The sequence below is a fragment of the Borostomias antarcticus genome, assembly GCF_949987555.1.
Source record: "Borostomias antarcticus genome assembly, chromosome: 23".
NCBI lineage: Eukaryota > Metazoa > Chordata > Actinopteri > Stomiiformes > Stomiidae > Borostomias > Borostomias antarcticus.
This window is the reverse complement of record NC_140256.1, coordinates 7909717-7927216: the sequence shown is the minus strand read 5'-3', so window position 1 is coordinate 7927216 and position 17500 is coordinate 7909717. Positions and strand designations below refer to the sequence as shown.

General features: G+C 50.1%; 2 protein-coding genes across 4 annotated transcripts in view; both read left to right on the top strand.

Moving 5' to 3' along the window:
* The window catches only part of gak (cyclin G associated kinase), a 23367-nt gene extending 7390 nt beyond the window's left edge, over positions 1–15977 (top strand). Inside the window, exons 10-28 of the mRNA XM_084456927.1 lie at positions 146–221; positions 3734–3857; positions 4789–4838; positions 5515–5663; positions 5997–6119; positions 6214–6347; positions 6842–7036; positions 7210–7327; positions 7458–7537; positions 7719–7912; positions 9154–9309; positions 9683–10087; positions 10296–10466; positions 10574–10705; positions 11999–12085; positions 12183–12440; positions 12704–12852; positions 12929–13105; positions 13244–15977. Of these exons, the coding sequence (XP_084313053.1) occupies positions 146–221; positions 3734–3857; positions 4789–4838; positions 5515–5663; positions 5997–6119; positions 6214–6347; positions 6842–7036; positions 7210–7327; positions 7458–7537; positions 7719–7912; positions 9154–9309; positions 9683–10087; positions 10296–10466; positions 10574–10705; positions 11999–12085; positions 12183–12440; positions 12704–12852; positions 12929–13105; positions 13244–13345 (2880 nt within the window). The 3' untranslated portion in view covers positions 13346–15977. The remainder of the gene's footprint in view (positions 1–145; positions 222–3733; positions 3858–4788; positions 4839–5514; positions 5664–5996; positions 6120–6213; positions 6348–6841; positions 7037–7209; positions 7328–7457; positions 7538–7718; positions 7913–9153; positions 9310–9682; positions 10088–10295; positions 10467–10573; positions 10706–11998; positions 12086–12182; positions 12441–12703; positions 12853–12928; positions 13106–13243) is intronic.
* A 435-nt stretch (positions 15978–16412) lies between these two features.
* dnm1b (dynamin 1b) overlaps positions 16413–17500 on the top strand; it is a gene marked incomplete at both ends in the record, with an annotated part of 12850 nt that continues 11762 nt past the window's right edge. For all 3 annotated transcript variants that reach the window (XM_084457526.1, XM_084457527.1, XM_084457525.1), the window contains one exon: positions 16413–16573. In XM_084457526.1, coding sequence (XP_084313652.1) covers positions 16413–16573 — 161 coding nt within the window. The remainder of the gene's footprint in view (positions 16574–17500) is intronic.

The following is a 17500-nucleotide window of genomic DNA, read 5'->3' as shown; positions in this document are numbered from 1 at the left end:
AGACTTCAGCTCTGTGGACCTACTGCTGCTGCTGCTGCTATTGTTGTTGTTCAGCCAGTTTGTTGGTAGTGTGCGTATTGGGATGAGTCTGTTGGGTTCGTACTACTATTGGCGACCAGTTCATGATGGCTATGAATGTCTGCAGCTCCTGGAGCAGAACGGGGGCTTCGGCAACAACGGGGCTCAGCCCCCCACCCAGCTCCATAACATCCAGAATTCAGGTAAGGGCTGCCGCAGGGCACGCGGGCTTTTGTGTGTTTGAAGCGTGTGTGTGTGTGTGTGTGTGTGTGTGTGTGTGTGTGTGTGTGCGCGAGTGTGTGTGCGCGAGTGTGTGTGCGCGAGTGTGTGCGCGCGAGTGTGCGCGCGAGTGTGCGCGCGAGTGTTAGTGTGAGTGTGTGTGTGTGTGTGTGCTTGTCCGTACATGCAAGAGATAGTGTGAAATGTAGAAAGGGAGAGAGTGTGTGTGTCTGAGGACGCATCTCTGTGTTCAACCCTTCGCCCATGTGTGCATCCTATTCTCTCACTCTGCGTGTTCTGTCTCATGAGTTGAATAACTTTTTGTCTCGTTGGCTGTTCCATCAGTCACTTCTTGTCTCTGTCTGTACTGTATGGGTTCGGTATGTGTTCAGTGTGTGTGTGTGTGTGTGTGTGTGTGAGTGTGTGTGTTTGAGTGTGTGTGTGTGTGTGTGTGAGTGAGTGAGTGAGTGTGTGTGTGTGTGTGTGTGCGCGTGTGTGTGTGTCCGTACGTGCACCCGTGTGTGACTGTTTGTGTTTGTCTGTCTGGGCCTCCATGTGTGGTGTCTCATGCCAGCGTTTACACGTGTTGAATGTCATTTAAACAGACCTGTGGACACTTTATAGTGGCTGTAACTGGAACCCTCTGTCCTCCTAAATCTGACTCTGACTTCAGCTGGGAATGACTAAATCCTTAACTGACAATGTTTATCAGCTTGATAAATAGAGACAAAATAGATTTCATTGAAAACCTTCAGACCAGGGTCGGGGTCAATTCAGAATATTAGAATTATTTCCTGTTCAGTTCATGGATGCCTTCCGAAACATGCCTCAACGATGACTAGGATTTATGTTTGATTTTCTTTTTTGCTCTCAGTGGCGCTTGATTAGATGCATTATGGGAAACAGTGTATAGTAGCGTGTTAATATCAAACAACATGAAAATGTATGTGAAATAAATAGTTTTTTTGTGATTTATTGGAATTCCATAGAATTTCACCTAATGAAATTTGACTTCCTATAATTCTAACTCTGCGTCCGGCACCCTGATTCACACAGTAAACTGGAATCCGTTTACAGTAGCCTCCCGATGCTATTCAATTATGTTTGTCTACTATTAGTCAGACACAGGGACACAGTGTTCATTCTGTCCAGTAGCAGCCATAGTCCAGCCCCACCTGCTGCCCGGCTGCAGCGTCCCGCCCCCAGAGTGTAATGGACTCGGGTGTGGGAGGCCTGGAGCTGCGCTCCTGTCTGAGCGGGACACTAACGAGGAGGGATGGCTGCCGGGTGGCCGGCCTAACTAGCAGCAACTGGCAAGCACGCTGTCTGTCATGCACGCTGTAATCTGGTTAACCTCCACCCGCCCGGCCTCAGGGACAGACACGTGCGCACACATGCGCACACACACACACACACACACACACACTAAAATCCTGGGGAGGGGGCAGTGAATGAGTTGTACTGCGTGACCTGAAGGTTGAGAACTACAGTAATTACATCCGTATCAACCGCCAGGCCCTAACCATTGGCCTCTAGTCGTCTCCTGTCCTCTACTCTATCCTGGGCTGTCTACTCTCTGTCCCCTACTCTCTACTCTCTATCCTCTACTCTCCAGCCTCTATCCTCTACTCTCTAGCCTCTATCCTCTACTCTAAAGCCTCTATCCTCTACTCTCTAGCCTCTATCCTCTACTCTCCAGCCTCTATCCTCTACTCTCTAGCCTCTATCCTCTACTCTCTAGCCTCTATCCTCTACTCTCTAGCCTCTATCCTCTACTCTCTAGCCTCTATCCTCTACTCTCTAGCCTCTATCCTCTACTCTCTAGTCTCTATCCTCTACTCTCTAGCCTCTATCCTCTACTCTCTAGCCTCTATCCTCTACTCTCTAGCCTCTATCCTCCACTCTCTAGTCTCTATCCTCTACTCTCTTGTCTCTATCCTCTACTCTCTAGCCTCTATCCTCTACTCTCTAGCCTCTATCCTCTACTCTCTAGCCTCTAGCCTCTATCCAGCCTCTATCCTCTACTCTCTAGCCTCTAGCCTCTATCCTCTACTATCCAGCCTCTATCCTCCACTCTCTAGTCTCTATCCTCTACTCTCTTGTCTCTATCCTCTACTCTCTACTCTCTGTCCTCTACTCTCTAGCCTCTATCCTCTATCCTCTACTCTCTACTCTCTGTCCTCTACTCTCTAGCCTCTAGCCTCTATCCTCTACTATCCAGCCTCTATCCTCTACTCTCCAGCCTCTATCCTCTACTCTCCAGCCTCTATCCTCTACTCTCCATTCCCACTCTCCAGCCTCTCCCTCTAGCCTCTCCCTCCAGCCTCTACCCTCTGGCGCTCAAGGTCATAGAAGGTGTGAAGGTTGATGGGTGTTATGAATGTTAAAGGACAATGCTTGTTTTTGACAACCTGGACCTTATTTACGACATTATAAGACGTTTGACTCACCGAGATCACTTTGGTGTAGTTCGGAGGCATGTAGAAGAAATGCAAAATCCAGCGTGAGCCAGTATATCCATGTAATGGCGGTGATGGGGGCACTGAGAATGCAGTTTCTAAAAATCTATTTTCTGCCGCGAAACGGTTGTTTTCATCAATCTGTCTTGATGAATCGCTAGTTGTGCTTACATAGAGCATAACTGTTGTGGTTTTCACATGCCATGATCTTTAGAAACGTCTTTCGAAACGAAATAGCTTCCTCACTTGCTCCAGCACTAATGCGCACAGCGCGCAATCGTTGCTCCAGCACGCTGTGCGCATGCGTGCTGGAGCAAGTAAGGAAGCTATTTCGTGTCTAAAGACGTTTCTAAAGATCATATTACAGAGGCATGTGAAATACCACAACAGGCCTATGCTCTCTATGTAAGCACAACTAGCGATTCATCAAGACAGATTGATGAAAACAACTGTTTCGCGGCAGAAAATAGATTTTTAGAAACTGCATTCTCAGTGCCCCCACCACCGCCATTACATGGATATACTGGCTCGTGCTGGATTTTAAATTTCTTCTACATGCCTCTGAACTACACCAAAGTGATCTCTGAGTCAAACGTCTTATAATATGTCGTAAATAAGGTCCAGGTTGTCAAAAACGAGCATTGTCCTTTAACAGTATTTGTTGGAGCCCTCGTTTGTGCTCTGCTAGGCCGGGATCTCAACTACACCCGTCTTACCTTCTGTGAACTGTTGTGGGATTAGAGGGTAGACAAAATGGGTGATCTAAATTATGCTGATGTACATTACATTTCAAACACTGTTTTGAGAGAGAGCCCTGCTAAACAAACACACACACACACACACACACACACACACACACACACACTCATGGTCCAGCGCTGTGTTGTTCTGTTAAGAGGATTGCCTCTTGGCCAGCACTACTAGCACTAATCTGCTGGCTAGGCTAAGGTATTAACGCTACAGACTACTATACTATAGTATAGTAACTAAAGCATCATTGTAAATCGCTATGTTGGTTAATTTCCCATGATCCTCAGGGGTCTACGGTGCGGATCCTGACCAGTCGGCCGGCGGCTTTCTGGACATTCTGAAGGGAGGGACAGAGCGCTTCCTGACCAACATCAAAGACACCTCCTCTAAAGTCATCCAATCAGTGGCCAGGTCAGTTCCCTACTGATGTCAAACATCTCACGCATACACACACACGCACACACACACACACACACACACACACACCTGCGCACAGATGCATCCCTCCCTTGTATTGACATTCACTCTGTCCCTGCTCACTCATTGTGGTTTGGTTTTGATTTTGTTCATCTGTGTATTGGTTTGACCATTTGTTTATATTTTATTGTTATATTGTTTATTCTCTACCCCTCACGGTCCCTCTGTCTAAACTCCACTCTCTAGCACACCCAGGTAAATATGGGGCAACACTGCCCTCAGTGTGCCGCATAATGGTGTTTGTTTGTGTGTGTGTGTGTGTGTGTGTGTGTGTGTGTGTGTGTGTGTGTGTGTGTGTGTGTCTCCCTGCTGAAGCTTCACGCTGCTGTGTCCATAGCCACAGCTTGCTGGCTCTAACAGCACAGTGTCAGTCTTAGCTGCTGGAGACTTTTGGATCCAGGGTTCGATCCCCCAACCCTCCACTGCCTATTAAACTGCCCTTCCTCCCCCCTTCCCACCACAGTCTGACCCTCAGTCACTTCATCCCTCCGCCCTTGTTTCTAACCTGCTGTCATCCCGCCTCCTGTAACATAGCAGCACTGATTCAGCTAGCATTCACGGTCCTGTCTTAGTGTAGACCATGAGAAAGTGTGTTGTGGTTTATTTTTGATTCACATCTTCGTCTCTGACAATAAGATGAAGCAGGAGCATTGGTGCGTAGCTGTTTGCTGTGTTTAGAATGCAGTGAAGCACTTGACACATGTCCTAGACTTTGATGATAGATTAGTCACCGAATGTCCATGTTGAAATCACCTCACTAGATGGTTCCTCAGCTTAGTTAAGGTCAAGGATAATGTAGTATCAAACGGACTGACTGATGTGTGACCTCTCTGTGTCTCTGTCTGTCTCTCTGTCTCTGTCCCAGCTATGCCAAAGGAGACCTGGACCTTTCCTACATCACCTCCAGGATAGCAGGTATGAATACAGCAGAAAACCACATTTAAAGATGGGATAGGTGATTTTTTTCCGAAACACAGTTTCTTAGGCACACCGGCCTCTATCAGTTCTATGCAGCAAAATATAGAATTGTTACAGATACATTTGTAGCCCCAATCTTCAATCCTGACAGCCATCAATAAATAAAATGCTCTGACCCTAAAAAAAGAAAAGAAAAAAGAAATCTGTGGAAGTGTAATAAGCCCAACCAATAATTTCACCAGGCCTCACTATGCCCGGTTGAAATGATTGGATGGCCTAGCTGCCTGTCAACCTAGTACCTGCAAGTGTCATTTGTTTTCCCCCAGTTTGGAGGAGTGGCTTTGGAGTGAGGCCTGAAGGGAGGGGCAGGTTTTGTTTCCCGTTGGACTTTCAAATCTAGTTTACTCTTCCTGGTTTCTCCAAAATCGCCTACCCTACCTTTAACTTTGTGTATTACACACAAAGTCAAGCAAGCATCTTTACACATCTTCAACATTGATTTCAGTTTGGTCTAAAAATGCTATTTAGCTGTAAAAATGTCTCACCTTTGTTTCTCGTTGTTTCTGTTTATGTATGTTTGTGTGTGTTTGTGTGTGTTTGTGTGTGTTTGTGTGTGTGTGTGTGTGTGTGTGTGTGTGTGTGTGTGTCTGTGTGTCTGTGTGTGTGTGTCCAGTCATGTCATTCCCGGCAGAGGGGGTGGAGTCAGCCATTAAGAACAACATAGAGGACGTGCGTCTGTTTCTGGACTCGCGTCACGCTGGTCACTACGCTGTCTACAACCTGACCAAACGCTCCTACAGACCCTCACGCTTCCACAACAGGGTCAGTCTACTCACCCCTCACCCACGTCTAGTCTACCACCCTCTGGTGGCGGAATCGCAACATTACAGCTTCAGTTGAATAACATTTCATTTGAGCGGCCATGTAAAATGTAGTCTGTCTAACCTGTGTGTGTATGTGTGTGCGCATGTGTGTCTGTGTATGTGTGTGTGTGTGTGTGTGTGCGCGCATGTGTGTGTGCGCATGTGTGTGTGTGTGTCTGTGTGTATCTGTGTGTGTCTGTGTGTGTCTGTGTGCGTGTGTGCGCGCGCATGTGTGTGTGTGTGTTTGTGTGTGTGTGTGTGTGTGTGTGTGTGTGTGTGTGTGTGTGTGTAGGTCTCAGAGTGTGGATGGCAGGCTAGGAGAGCCCCTAACCTGCGCAGCCTCTACAGCGTGTGCAAGAACATGCACCTGTGGCTGAAGCAGGACCAGAGGAACATCTGTATAGTACACTGCCTGGTGAGTATACACATGCAGACGCGCACACACACACACACGCGCACACACACAGATGAGGCGTATTCCCCTGACCTCTGACCGCTCCCCCCCGCAGGACGGGCGGGCAGCGTCAGCAGTGGCAGTGTGCTCCTTCCTGTGTTTCTGTCGTCTGTTCACCACGGCCGAGGCTGCCGTCTACATGTTCAGCATGAAGCGCTGCCCACCCGGCATCTCACCCTCTCACAAGAGGTAGGTCACTGTCTCACTCTCTCACCCTCTCACTCTCTCACTGTCTCACCCTCTCACTCTCTCACCCTCTCACTCTCTCACTCTCTCACTCTCTCACTCTCTCACTGTCTCACTGTCTCACCCTCTCACTGTCTCACCCTCTCACTCCCTCACTGTCTCACCCTCTCACAAGAGGTAGGTCACCCTCTCACTGTCTCACCCTCTCACTGTCTCACCCTCTCACCCTCTCACTGTCTCACCCTCTCACAAGAGTTAGGTCACCCTCTCACTCTCTCACCCTCCCACTCTCACTGTGTCACCCTCTCACAAGAGGTAGGTCACTCTGTCACCGTCTCACTCTCTCACCCTTTCACCCTCTCACTCTCTCACCCTTTCACTCTCTCACTGTCTCACCCTCTCACAAGAGGCAAGGTCTGTGTCTCGTCCACTCCCGGCTGTATTCTGATGTCCGATTGGCTCCTGAGTGTATGTTCCGCCCTGTGATTGGCTCCCAGGTATATCGAGTACATGTGCGACATGATGGCAGAGGAGCCCATCGTCCCACACACCAAGCCCATAATGATCCGCTCCATCACCATGACGCCGGTGCCTCTCTTTAACAAGCAGCGCAGCGGCTGCCGGCCCTTCTGCGAGGTCTACGTAGGAGACGAGAGGGTCGCCACCACCTCCCAGGAGTACGACAAGATGAAGTAGGTCCCTCTCTCTCTCTCTCTCTCTCTCTCACACACACACACACACACACACACACACACACCAGTGTTTGTCACTAACCGATCCTCTCTCTCTCTCTCTCTCTCTCTCTCTCTCTCTCTCTTTCTCTCTCTCTCTCTTTCTCTCTCTCTCTCGCTCTCTCTCTCCGCAGGGACTTTAAGATGGAGGATGGGCGGGCAGAGATTCCTCTGAATGTCACGGTGCAGGGAGACGTTCTCGTGGTCATTTACCATGCTCGCTCCACCCTGGGGGGACGCCTCCAGGCCAAGGTATGCACGCACGTCCACGTTGTCACAGACACCCCACAGAAAATAGGTTTTCCAAATACAATTGTTGTAGAACAGGAGTGAACAGTGTTGTGACGCCGCCGCGCCCATCCTGCTGTGTGTCATTGTCCAGATGGCGTCAATGAAAATGTTCCAGATCCAATTCCACACCGGCTTCGTCCCCAGGAACGCCACCACCGTCAAGTTCGCCAAGTAAGACACACCCGCACCTCCTCGCCGCCATGCTCAGCCCGTTGTCTTGGCGTCGAGAGAATGCCAACGTTATCTCTTCCTCTCTCTCCTTCTCTCTGCTCCCTCTCTCCCCCACTCACTTTCCTCTCTCCCTTCTCTCTCCTCTCTCTTACTTTCTGCCCCCCCTTCCCGACCCCCCCAGATATGATCTGGACGCCTGTGACATCCAGGAGAAGTACCCAGACCTGTTCCAGGTGAACCTGGACATTGAGGTGGAGCCCAGGGATCGTCCCTGCACGCGCACCCCACCCTGGGACAGCTTCCCCGCCAAGGGCCTTAACCCCAAGATCCTCTTCTCCTCACGAGACGAACAGCAGGAGATCCTGGCCAAGTTTGGTAGGTGCTCATGGGTATTGTAGTCTCGTATCAGAACCAGTTTGCCGCTGCTACTGCTGTATATTTAATGGTATTCAGTAGGGCGGCCCCCTGAAAGTCGACGAGTCGAATCATCAGTCGGAGACCCTTACGTCGACTGAGATTCTTGATTCTTGAGTCGTTTGTTTGCTCCGCTGTCAAGATGCGCTGGTGGGCTAAAACGACTCACCTACCTTGTGATTTATAAAGGACAGGCCAATCATTCGTTTTAGACCTAGGCTATTGCTGTAGCTATTTGTTGTGCAGTAAAAGGAGACTTAAGACTGATAGACTGATATCTCCCCTCCACTATGCGTCTAGCCAAGCCTACTATGCGCCAGCAGTGACATGCATTTCCCAAACCGATTATCACAACACAAAACTGTTTTTAAAACTTTCCTAGGTCAATCTTCTTGTATTAACTAGGTTAAGTAATTTTTCCCATAGACAAATTGAGCTCTAACTAAATGCTTTAGTGACTGTCAAATCATTTCCTTGTTGACTGCTGCACAACGCATGAGCCTGTTCGCGCACGCTTTCAAATGCACAGTTGAGGAGACTAGGGTCAAATCGCCCAACTCTAATATGGCTATGGGGATTGGGAGACACTCCATAAGAACATGGGGGCATGTGAAGTAGAAGGACAATGTGGGCTAGATGGTTCATGTTTAGCAAGAAATATAGCCGTCTTTTATTGGGCTGCCTGCGAGTTTGAGTTTAAAGTTTGACAGCTGTCCTGACTCCCACGGTCTCTCCTCAGCCTAGACTGGGGGCGGCTGTGGCTCAGGAGGTAGAGCGGGTCGTCCAATGATTGTAGGGTCGGCGGTTCGAATCCCGCCTCCTCCTATCCACATGTCGAAGTGTCCTTGGGCAAGACATTGAATCCCAAATTGCTCCAAATGAGCCGGTTGGCACCTTGCATGGCAGCTGCCGCCATTGGTGTGTGAATGTGTGTGTGAATGAGAGGCCATTGTAAAGCGCTTTGGATAAATGCGCTATATAAGTGCAGTCCATTTACCATTTACCATTTACCATTACCATTTACATAATGGGGGGGAAAAAAGACAAACGAATAGTCAGATCTGAACAGGTTGGACAGGTGAATCTGATTTGACTCACAAAATTAAGAGTACGGGTACAGCGCTAGTATTCAGTTCACTGGCCTCAGTGTGGAGATTTGTAGCCAATGAAATAGCTGCTAAATGTGTCCCCCCCCCCCCCAGGTAAGCCGGAGCTGCCCAGACAGCCAGGCTCCTCAGCCTTCTATGATGCTGAAAGCCCCCAGGTCTCCCAGACACCAGGGGGCTCCACCGAGTCCGAGTCGACCCAGAGCACAGACACCAACGCAAACAACTTCTTTCAGACCCTTGACTGGGAAGGTACGACGCACAGCGCACACAGAACACAAACAGAGACCACAGAACTCGGCACACGGCAGCAACACTAGACTGTTTTAACGTAAGCATGTTAGGCATGTCACAGAAAGTCTGTTACTGAGTTGAGCCTACCACGTGACACTGTTTCTGGGAACTCCTTCCTGTCAATAAAGTGTTTCCAGTAACTGACGGTAAGAGAACAACCTGAATAAAGGTTTTCCAGTACTTAAAAAACTTAATTCAGAGAGAGAGTTCCCAGAAACGGCTCCTGAGACAGTAATGTGTAACTTCCTGAAATGCCAGCAGCTCCCTTCCTGTCAGAAAAGCCTTCTTCCTGTCAGAATCCAGAGCCCTGTGATTTGCTTCTTAATGACAGATGGGGCGGGCCACCATGACACATCTGACAGCCAGGGGGGTGGAGTCATGGACGACCAGGATGACCTGAGTGAAGAGGAGGAGTCCTGCTCTTACTCCGCCCCCGGTGGCGAGCCCCTGTCACGCGACGCCAGCGAGACGCTCTTCAGCGGCGAGTTCCAGGCCGCCGCCGCCGCCGCCCCCTCTGCGGAGGCTCCGCCCTCTGACACGGCCGATCTGCTGGGGCTGAACTCTGACCCCCCTGGTCCCACCGCCACCCCCCCCCTGCCCTCCGCGGCGGCTGGGGGTAACAGCGACCTGCTGACTGACCTGTTTGCGCCTGCGGAGGGGGGGGCTCAGGAGGACCTGTTCTTCACGGCCCCGTCCGGCAATAGCTCCGCCCCCTCAGCCACAGCTGCGCCGAAACGTAAGTCTCACCCACTGAGAAACGAATGGAGATGTACAGTATAGATAATGTGTGTGTGTGTGTGTGTGTGTGTGTGTGTGTGTGTGTGTGTGTGTGTGTATATGGGGCCTCAGGACAACTTCTGCCTTGAAGAACTAGAAATGGCTGCCATATCTGTTGTTGAAGCTCATCTGCACCTTCTCCATTCTCCTCTCCTCCTCTCCGTCAGCCATGAATGACTTGTTCGACCCGTTTGGTATGGGTTCTGGTTCTGGACCGGGTCGGCAGCAGTCGGGGCCGGACCTTTTTGGAGACCTGATTGGCTCAGACGGCGGCGCCGGCTCCTTCACCTCCAGCAGCAACCCTCCGCCCTCCAACAACACCAGCCTCTTCAACCTCAGTAAGACCGTGCTCAGTCACACACACACACACACACACACCTAGTACAACACGCCTAGTACAAACCCTAGAACAGCATCTCATCAATGAATGTGTGTGTTTTGCCAGATAAGCTGGTGAGTGACCCTCCCAAGATGACGTCGTCTGCCAGTCAGCCAGACCTGCTGGGAGGGTGGGACAGCTGGGCAGCGGGGAGCAGTAGTGGCGTGACCTCCAGCGCCAGCAAACCAGCCTTCACAGGTACACACACACACACACACGCACACACACACACACTTCGTTTTTGGAAGTCTCTGCCTTCAACAAAGCTGAGTGGTAGCATGGTCCTTTGCGCTCGTCTCTGTTATGAGCTGGTTGATTCTTCCTGATCGAGCGGGATCACAGCGGCGAGGGCCGGCAGTGAACGAGGTCTGTTTTGGGCTCGCAGCAGCACCAGCATAGCAGTCTCTCCGTGGAGGTTCAGGTCAAGGTGTTTGAAATGGATGTGATTTCTCATCGATCCAGTCGAATGGTTGTATGCGAGTTTCATCAGACACAATCTACATGATACTTTTTTTCCATCGTCTTTCAAATCAAAGTACTTCCAAACGTTGCTGGTTTTACGATCCGACATAGCTGTGCGACTGTAGTAGGCAAGGAGCTTTGAGCGCTCTCTCCTTCTCGAGAATGAGACTCACACCCACGCAGGCATACTCACACACACACAAACACACACACACACACACATTTAAAAAGGCAGACGGGGGGGTGACTACTACTAGTAAACGACTCAGGAACTGATGTGTGTGAGGTGACTTCGCGCTAATTATTTAAATTGTTTAACCATATTTCCGCGCTGACTAGCAGCGCCATGTAGGCTAGTTGTGTAAACTTTCTTGTATTTTTCTGTACTCTGCTACTGAGGCCTACTGAATAAGTTGTTTGTAAGCAGGCCACATCTGTTAAAGAGACCTGGTCTCACTATTCTTCCCTATAATAAAGGCTGCTATAAAGGCTTATAAACGACTCCTTACACATACACACACAGCACACACACACACACACACCTAACCAGCCTACACAAACAGTCTACACAGGTACACCCATACACACCTTCTCTTGCTGTTTGTTTATCTTATCTTAATGCTTGTGTTCATGCTACCTGTTCCTACTTGTTCCTTCATTGTATTGCCTAATTTTGTGATTGGATGATATGTTGGAAACGTCTGATGTGTGCTCGCTCTTTTGGATGTTGTTCCTTTCAGCCCTCCCCCCTTCCCCCCGGAGGCCTTTGCCCCATGCGTTATTGTAAATAAGAATTTGTTCTTAATGGCTTCGCCTGCTTAAATAAAGGTTAAATAAAAAATAAAATAAACACAACCCTACACACTGCTTATCAGCCTACAACCGAATTGAATAAAACCAAGCCAACATCAGTGGTTCAGGGTGAGAGATTGCTTGTAGAATTGATTTTAACGCAGAGAGAACACAAATCAGTATTCATGGTTATCTTCTCCTCCTCTTCCTCTCTTCTCATCCTCTTCTCATCCTCAGCTCCAGGGGTGTCATCCTTCTCCAAGGCAAAGTCTCAGAGCTTCGACCCGTTTGCAGACCTGGGGAACCTGGGGACCACACTACCAGGTACACACACACACACACACACAAGACTATTGAGATGCACCCCGGCACCTCCAGGTTCAACAAATCGCATCTCTTCTCAATCACTTCTGCCCTCCAGGCTCGACCAGTAGCAGCTTCGCGCCCAAGCCTGGCTCCTCCTCCTCCTCCTCTTCCTCCTCCTCCTCCAAGCCTGCAGCTCAGCCGTGGCAGGCAGGGCGACCAGCAGCAGGACAGAGCAAACCCTGGATGCCCCCCAACGCCACCCCTAAACCTGCCGCCCCCCAGGCCACGCCCCAGCCAGCCAAGCCCAACTACAACCTCAACTTCAGCGTGATCGGGGGCCGGGACGACAGAGGGGTCAGGGGGCCCGGCTTCGGTGAGACACTCAACACTCTCTGGGTTCAGGTCCAACCTATGCAGGAGTTTAGTCTCAGTAGTTTGTGAAACATATCTTCTTCCAGAGCTACGAATGTATCCTCCTCTACTCTGCTTCTAGTTCCGACTCCATGTTTATCTCCCTTTGTGTGTGTGTGTGTGTGTGTGTGTGTGTGTGTGCGCGTGTGCGTGTGCGTGTGCGTGTGCGTGTGTGTGTGTGTGTGTGTGTGTGTGTGTGCGTGTGTGTGTGTGTGTGTGTGTCAGGTCCCAAGCCCAAGGTGAAGGAGGATGACTTTGGGGACCTGTTGTCCACTCAGGGCTTCTCATCCAAGCCAGACAGGAGGGGCCCCAGAACCATCGCTGACATGAGGAGACAAGAGATATCCAAAGACATGGACCCCCTGAAACTACAGGTACACACACACACACTCTTTCAAACACACACAGGAGATGGGCCGCTGAGTGACCACCATCTGTGTTTGCTGTCAGATCCTGGACTGGATCGAGGGGAAGGAGAGGAACATTCGGGCGCTGCTGTCCACGCTGCACACCGTGCTGTGGGAGGGGGAGGCGCGCTGGAGGCCCGTGGGGATGGCCGACCTCGTCACCCCAGACCAGGTCAAGAGGTTCTACAGGAAGGCCATCCTGGTTGTCCATCCTGACAAGGTATGGCTGGGGAGCGGCTGCGCATTGGTGCATCTGTCTGAAAATGTCTGTCTCTCTCTCTCTCTACCTCTTTCTCTCTCTCTCTCTCTCTCTCTTTCTCTCCCTCTCTTTGACAGTGTGTTCCCTTCTCTCCTGCAGGCGACAGGCCAGCCCTTTGAGCATTACGCCAAGATGATCTTCATGGAGCTGAACGACGCCTGGTCAGAGTTTGAGAACCAGGGATCCAAGGCGCTTTTCTAACAGCGACTCTGACTGGCTGACTGGTAGACAGGACAGTGCCCACATTGGGCCCTAGGGGGCGCCAGGCCTCCAAGAGGTCTGCCCCCCTCCCTGCCCTCTACTGTTGAGACAGGGCGTCCTTCCTTCCCTCCTTCCTTCCTTCCTTCCGTCGCTCTCTCACTCTTTCCTTCCTCTCCTTCTTTCTCACTTGCAGTCCGACATCATTGGCCAGCTGAAAGACTGCCTGCCTGTGATTGGCCGAGGGTTGGGAGGGAAAAACGGAGATGGAAGAGGGGGACGGAGCGAGGGAGGGAGGGATGAAGGGATGACAGAGACAATCACTGAAAAGACAAGATGGCCGAAAAAGAAGGCCCTACCCATCTGTAATAGGCCCGCCCCAGCGGGTGTGAGGATCTGTACCTGGTGTTTACTACTAAAGTACTGTTAAAGTACTACTAAAATACTGCTAAAGCACTACTAAAGTACTGCTGCAGTACTACTTGTCACTCCTGGAGCTGAGAGGATCTTCGGCCGCTCCGCCCTGTCTCTCAGAGGGGTGGAGCTAAGGCAGAGACTCGTCATTTACTAACAAAACCCGCCTCCTCCGTTAGCGCCTTGCAGACGGTTGATAGGCTGGTGGCTCATAGCCCTGCCCCTGACCAGGAAGCGGGGGGCACAGGGAGAGACAGGGAGGCTGTTGTTTCTTCTGCTGATGGTGTATTGGCTCCTCTGGAGGTGTGTGTTTTAATGTGGAGGCGTCTCCTCCTTGTATTGTCAATGATGTGGTGGTCCACAATGATGAAGATGGATAGCCAGTGACCAATTTGAATAGAGAGTGTATGTGGGAGTGCCAGAGTGAGTGAGTGAGTGAGTGTGTGTGTGTGTGTCTGCGTGTGTGTGGGAGTGTGAGTGAGAGTAAACTACCCCTCTTTCTCTGTACTGTAGAAGATCATGCCTTTCTTATTCCAGTCATAAGCCCTTTTTTGTTTTTGTTTTGATGATTCTGCTTTAGTGTCACATGTTGTTTACTGTAGCTGTTTGTTTGCACCGCTTCATAGTTCCTGCTTTTCTATTGTTTGTTCTTTTTTTAATTTTACATTTTACCTCACGGACCAATCAAACTCCTATTTTCTTATTTATTATTTTGGGGTATCCCACATATCCATGACATTTTATTAGCGAACTTAATAAACAACAGTAATATATGAACTGAATGTCTTGAATGGGGCGTAGGGAAAGGGTTCAGTAGTTGATCACTTGATGAGCCAGTAGTTTTGACGAGCTGAAGTCATTCCAAAGCATCACTTGTGATGAATGTGTTTTTATATATTCACTGGTGGTTGTTCAGTGTGTGTGTGTGTGTGTGTGTGTGTGTGAGAGTGAGTGAGTGCGTGCAAAGTCTTGATTCCCTCTGGAACATTCCTCCCCTCAGACAGGAGTATGCAGGGTCTTAGCTCCTGTCCTGCTGTCTGATGATGATGAGGGGCCGCTGTAATCCACCAGACCTCACTGGAACTGTATCATGTTAGCAGAAAGACAAACTTCAACTGGGCAGAGCTCACTTAACCAAACACAACCTACTCTTGATATGAATGTAGATCTATTCCATCACCGAGAATAAAAACTCTCTGACCTGAGACCAGTATTTGATGAAGCCTGTTATATAGAGTATAATGTTACTAATACTAAATCAACCGCATTGTAACAAGGGGGCCTTAAACCGTAATGTTACGTTCATGAGGTCCTCTAGTTGTGGTGAATATCAGTTATTTTCACAGAGGGGCAAGATGTTCACCACCTGCGTTTCATCACAGGTTGTGGTGGCCACTGAGCTTTTCATTGGAGGGAGGAGTTCTGAAAGCTCTACTGCCATTGGACTGACACTGCAGTAGAGGCCTGTCTGTCCAGTTCAGTATGACTCAACTCATCAGTGTTGTACCAAAACAACACATCATCAGTGGAGCTTCTATGGAGATGCATGTTGTCTTCTACAATGTGTGCTTCTGTGAGAAGCTTGTAAACGCACACGTTTAACGTCTCATGACTGACTATAACAATCCCACATCATCATCACCATCATCATCGTTCTGTTGTGTTATCTCCGCCTCAACGAGGGAGGCGGGTGAGGAGGGGGGTTCAGCCACGTATTCCTTGATGTAATCTTGAACTTTGGAGTGAGATGCTGTTTTAAGACACAGGGAAACGAGTGATGGGCTGAGATGAGTTGTGTGCTGTGGCTCAAGGCAGTAGGGCGGCCCACCGGAAGTTGGGTTACTGGGTGAGTTTCATTCCTGGACGTAGTTCCTTCCCCTGTGTCCTCTGCCTCTGCCCCCTCCTTCCCAGACGAGGGGTGTCTGAGCAGGCCACTCCTAAGGGGAACTGAACACATGGGAATGAACAACCAACTGGAGTAAACCCCATCCTGGATCCAGGCTCCCTAGAGCAGTGTTTGGTATAGGCCTACCTAACCACACCTGCCCTGCCCATCACAGCACCTTAGGTCACAGTAACCTAACTGTGGCGTTGTAAATGGACCGAGCAAGCCGGACACTTACTCCTCTGGCGTTTAAGAGTTTTGACTTTCCTCCCCAGTGGGGCTCGCTTGTTTTTCTGTTTCCAAAGTGTTTGTTTGATTCCTTTGGTTTTTGTATTTTCTGATATGCCATTTGACCATTAAAACACAATCATGAACATGTGCATTTGTGTGGTTTGTCCTGGTGTGTGTGTGTGTGTGTGTGTGTGTGTGAGAGAGAGAGAGAGCGTCAGGGGGCGGGGTCTGGCTTTGGGAATCTCCCAAGCACTTGCCCTTGGAGTGATATCGTGCGGTCCCTGGCTCCCCCTGTTGTTGAGGTGCTGCTACTGCATGATCAGGCGTCTCCACCTCTGAGAGCTGCGCTACACATCCCTTCATAATCCAGCAGTGGCGCGGAGGACCAGGAGAACGGCGAGGACCACCAGGACTGCCCCGGAACCAGGCGACTACGGGGGAGTTATAGGATTGACATCTTAAGGAGAGAGGTCCGTCACCAGGGCTGCGCCCCTTCTAGGATTCTCTGAGCGACGAGAGTAGAGCGCTTCATCCGTCAAAATGGGTAACCGAGGGATGGAGGACCTGATTCCTCTGGTCAACAAGATGCAGGATGCGTTCTCCGCCATCGGTCAGAACGCTAACCTGGACCTGCCGCAGATCGCCGTGGTCGGCGGGCAGAGTGCCGGAAAGAGCTCGGTGCTGGAGAACTTCGTGGGCAAGTGAGTGCACAGTTATCACCGGGGCAGTCGCAGCTGTGTGTCAAAGCAGAGCTCTTATTCCATGCATTTGCCACGTTCCCATTCGGAGAGAGTGTCGGTTCTCTAGTAGGCAAAGGCAGTTAGCACTTAGCATTGTTCACTATGCCTAGACAACAGGGGAGTCCCTTTAATAAGAACATAATTATTGGATAATTTAGGATAATCGCTTTAATGCGCAGATTAATCAATCTGGAATTGTTATCCCCTGCACTGTTATTTAATTATGTCCTTCAGTGGAAGATGTGGCTTCAGCTTGAACACTAGGCTATATTATAGAGCTGATATTCCAATTGTGGCCTATGTCAAATATTACTCTCACACTGGAGGCTACTAGACCATATGCACAGCTCTCCCCACCGCTGAGCAGTCCTTAGTGCAGCCATGCATCCCCTGTCGTGCCGATATTGTAGGCCTGGGCATTCTGCGGCTGCACGTTAACCCATGACATGACGATACTGCGCATGTCCTCCAGTCTAATATACTGACACGGATGATTTTGTCTGTTTTTGCGCCAGATGTTATGAAACGTTCTCTGCTCGAGATGCTCGACGCTTCCTGCATGTACAAATGCCGCGCGTGACCTTGTGTGGGGGTGGACCGACGTGTCTGCAGGCCTATTTGTGTGTGGGTGTGTGTGGGTGTGTTTGAGAGAGAGGGAGAGGGAGAGAGAGAGAGAGAGAGAGAGAGAGAGAGAGAGAGAGAGAGAGAGAGAGAGGAAGACACGACTGGCTCTGATGATGCGCCCGGCCACCTCCGCATCACCGCACGACTGGGGGTGATGAATGTCATCTACTCGCTGACAGACCCGCAGAGCTCATTGTTTCTGTGCCCTAAGTCACAGAGCGGGGTTATGATGACCGCAGGGAAACCTATCCTATCAGCTTTCAG